Here is a 3,197-nt window from a genome sequence, read left to right as displayed (position 1 = left end):
TTGAGAACTCAAGTGAGGAGTATGCGTCAACTCGTGGGTTCAGAGACGGCAGCTGAAGGCTGGCACGGCATCAACATTAGAGGCACATTGCAAAGCAAGTGCTTTGTAGTGTGGTCCTTGTCTTCTGGAGAGTCATATTTAGGGTTCCAAAGCTTCGTTTTTCTTCTGGAGAACTGAGGACATCGGATATAAATCCTGAAATCCAACGTGTTCTGCTCTTTAAAAATTTAAATATTTCTTTCCTAAACCTTTACAGGATTGCGCTCCCCCATGGATGTTAAAAATGGCTTTTCAAATAACCACACACTACTGGTTTTTTATTTAGTATTTTGATGGTGAAAGGAAGCATAGATGGAACACAATGATGGAAGTATTTCCCCAGCATCCAACAATGAATGAATGTGTGGCAGAAAATGAGTGGTTTTTTTTTTTCTTTCACAAAATCTAAGAAGGTAAATGCCAATAGGTCAACAAGAATCCAATGTAATGACAGTCAAGAATTGAAATCAGCCTAAATATCCATTGATAGATGCACAGATTTTTTTTTTTAAGTAGTAAACAGATGCTATGAAATCTTGTTCATCTGGAAAGGGAAATGAAAACGTGATACCTTCAGGAAGATGGATGGGACCAGGGCTTATCATGTAAAGTGAAACAAGCCAGGCTCAGAAAGACAAATACTACACTTTCATTTAAATGTACATATAGATTTAGGGAGGGGTGTGTGTGTGTGTGTGTGTGTGTGTGTGTGTGTGTGTGTGTGTGTAAGACAGAGAGACAGAGACAGAGGGGTCATAAAGTAAGAAACGGGGAAGGGAGAAGAGCTGAGGGAAGAAATTGGGAGGAGAGGGTTAATAGAATTCAAGTGACATGAATGCAGAAAGCAAGAATGTTTAGAGAGGACAGGGAAGCTGAAAGAGGGGCAAGAGGAAGGGCACTGGGGAATTTGGGGGTTAGGTAAAAAAGAAAAAGCGTCTGGCTTATGTATGAACGATATGATTAATGTAACCCCTTACTCACGCTGACTTTTAAAAGATTAATTAAAAGTGACCCCGTGTAAGCAGGAAATGTAGGAGGTTACTTTGTTATGGTGAAAGGTAGGGTGATGATCAGCTGGAGTTTGCACTTGAGACGTTGAATGAATCACATTTGTGTTGGCGCAGCAGTCTGGGTTTAGTGTGGACCTATGTCTTCTGACGACAGACATAGGGTTACAGAAATAATTGCGGTTGTGGTAAAGGATCCATTGTCTTAAAAAACTTCAGTTTAAAAAAAAAAAAAAGAATTCTTGCAAGAACTTGAAAGTAGAGTTTGTTTTGGCAGACAAAGAAGTAGAGCGGGTGGGCAATTAAGAAAGTGTTTTCTGAAGGTTTGAAACCTGGTGGTTCTGGCCCAGCGGAAGGCCTCGGACCCTCCCATGGTGAGACCACAGTAGCACCTGCCTTTTCCTGCCCTTGCTCACTTTCCACCGTGCAGCCAGGGAGTCATGAGACATAAGTGCGTGGGGTCCCTGGGTCCTTGTTGTCTGGAGCCCCTCTCTTACTTTTCACAGACATCATATTGCGTGTTTGGCGCGAGTTGGGAGTGTCTCTATTCTTGGGTGGATACCCCAGAAAGGAGATGGACACAACCAAGAACCGGCCTAGAGCCAATCCATGGAGGTGACGGTGATACAGGCAATTGTTAGACACATGCAGATGCGAGGAATTGAGACGGCACAGAGGCCAAAGGGGGCCAGCGTGCGCCTGGGCCGAGAGGTGCCTCCTTTGTGACGTGGGCGCCCCAGAACCCCACACCTCGCGAGGCGAGGCGCAAGGCCAGACCAAAGCGGGTGGCCCCGCGGTGGGGGAAGCGGGGCCATGGCTGAGGCTGCCCAACCCAATGGGGAATCCCATGGTTCAGAAGTTAGGACCCAGATCCAGCAGCCCCCAGCGGCGGTGGCGGCGGGGGCAGCGGCAGCGGAGGAGGAGGAGGAGGAGGAGGCAGCAGAGGAGGAGAGAACTCTGAGGACACCAACCAGGCGCAGTCCGCACTCAGTGCTCAGAGTGTCCCAGCTGCTGCTCAGAGCCATCGCGGGCCACCAGCGGCTGACTCTGGCGGAGCTCAAGAAGGAGCTGGGAAACGCTGGCTATGAAGTACGCCGAAAGGTCAATCGCCAAGTCGGGGAATCCACCAGGTCCGAGAAGGGCACGCTCCTGCGGGTCAGTGGCAGCGATGCTGCGGGCTACTTCAGGGTCTGGAAGATTGCAAAGCCGAAGAAAAAGGTGGGACGGCCCCGGCAGACAGTGGACCACCAGACTTCTGGGAAGACCGGGTTCAGATCCCCCAAACCACTCAGGCCCCGCTCCCGTCGCAAGGCGGCCAAGAAGGCCAGAGAAGTCTGGAGACGCAGGACCAGGACTTTGAGGGCAAAGTCTAGGAGGGCCAGATTAAGGGCCAGGTCAAGAGCCAGATCAAGGGCCAGGTCAAGGGCCAGGTCAAGGGCCAGGTCAAGAACCAGGTCAAGAGGTAGGGACCAGGTGCGTGCCAAGTCCAGGGAACAGTCTCATGCCAGGGCCAGGGAACAGGCTAAATCCAGAACCAGGTCACTTGAGTGTGTTGGGGCCAGGGAGCAAGAATGTGCCAAGGCCAAGGAGCAGGAGTGTACCAAAGCCAGGGAACAGGCACATATCGGAGCCAGGGAGGAAGCCAGGGTCCGGACAGTGGACTGCAGAAGACAGCCTTCAAGGGAAGACACCTGCCTTCGGTCTGCAGCTGAGAGGAGCCCAAGCTCAAAATCCGGGCAAGAGAGAAGGCAGGAACCCGAGAGGCCGGTGAAACGAACCATCCAGAAGCCAGCTGTGGCCAAAGCCGACAGTGCTTCCATCAGACAAGGCAAATCATTCACGAAGACTTCTACAAAATGTGAAGGTTCTAGGAGCTCGGGGAATCCTTAATGCCTGGAGCTATTCCTCTGGGCACTATTGCCTTTCCAGATAGGCTCCAAGGAGAGTAGCGCTCTCCCTTTCATTAAAGCTATTTACAAGACTATCCTGTGTCTGTGTTTCCTCTCACTCGCCACTGGAAGGGAAAAGATGCGGTATTGACGGGAGACCAATGGCAGGAGCTTGGGAGGGGAGATTCCGCTATCCTCACAGGGCCCAGAGAATTCCGCTTCTTAAAGAAAACAGGAAATCACCGGGGTTACACAAAAAACG

At 50.5% G+C, this 3,197-nt stretch overlaps 1 protein-coding gene across 1 annotated transcript; it reads left to right on the top strand.

Moving 5' to 3' along the window:
• Positions 1-1,859: 1,859 nt before the first annotated feature.
• Positions 1,860-2,936, top strand: LOC127201030 (testis-specific H1 histone). The gene is made up of 2 exons (XM_051159387.1): positions 1,860-1,931; positions 1,995-2,936. Exons 1-2 carry the CDS (start codon positions 1,860-1,862, stop codon positions 2,934-2,936), a joined length of 1,014 nt encoding a protein of 337 aa, XP_051015344.1.
• Positions 2,937-3,197: the final 261 nt, after the last annotated feature.

Source organism: Acomys russatus, chromosome 17 (genome assembly GCF_903995435.1).
Source record: "Acomys russatus chromosome 17, mAcoRus1.1, whole genome shotgun sequence".
NCBI classification, from domain to species: domain Eukaryota; kingdom Metazoa; phylum Chordata; class Mammalia; order Rodentia; family Muridae; genus Acomys; species Acomys russatus.
The sequence above is the reverse complement of the archived record's forward strand: the minus strand, read 5'-3'. Positions and strand labels throughout refer to the sequence as shown.

What these genes read in the sequence shown, in the direction of transcription:
- LOC127201030 (XM_051159387.1), top strand. Translation starts at nt 1,860, where the DNA reads ATGGCTGAGGCTGCCCAACCCAATGGGGAATCCCATGGTTCAGAAGTT. An exon ending in CCCAGATCCAGCAGCCCCCA is followed by an intron (nt 1,932 to 1,994) that starts GCGGCGGTGGCG and finishes GCAGCAGAGGAG; the next exon opens with GAGAGAACTCTGAGGACACC.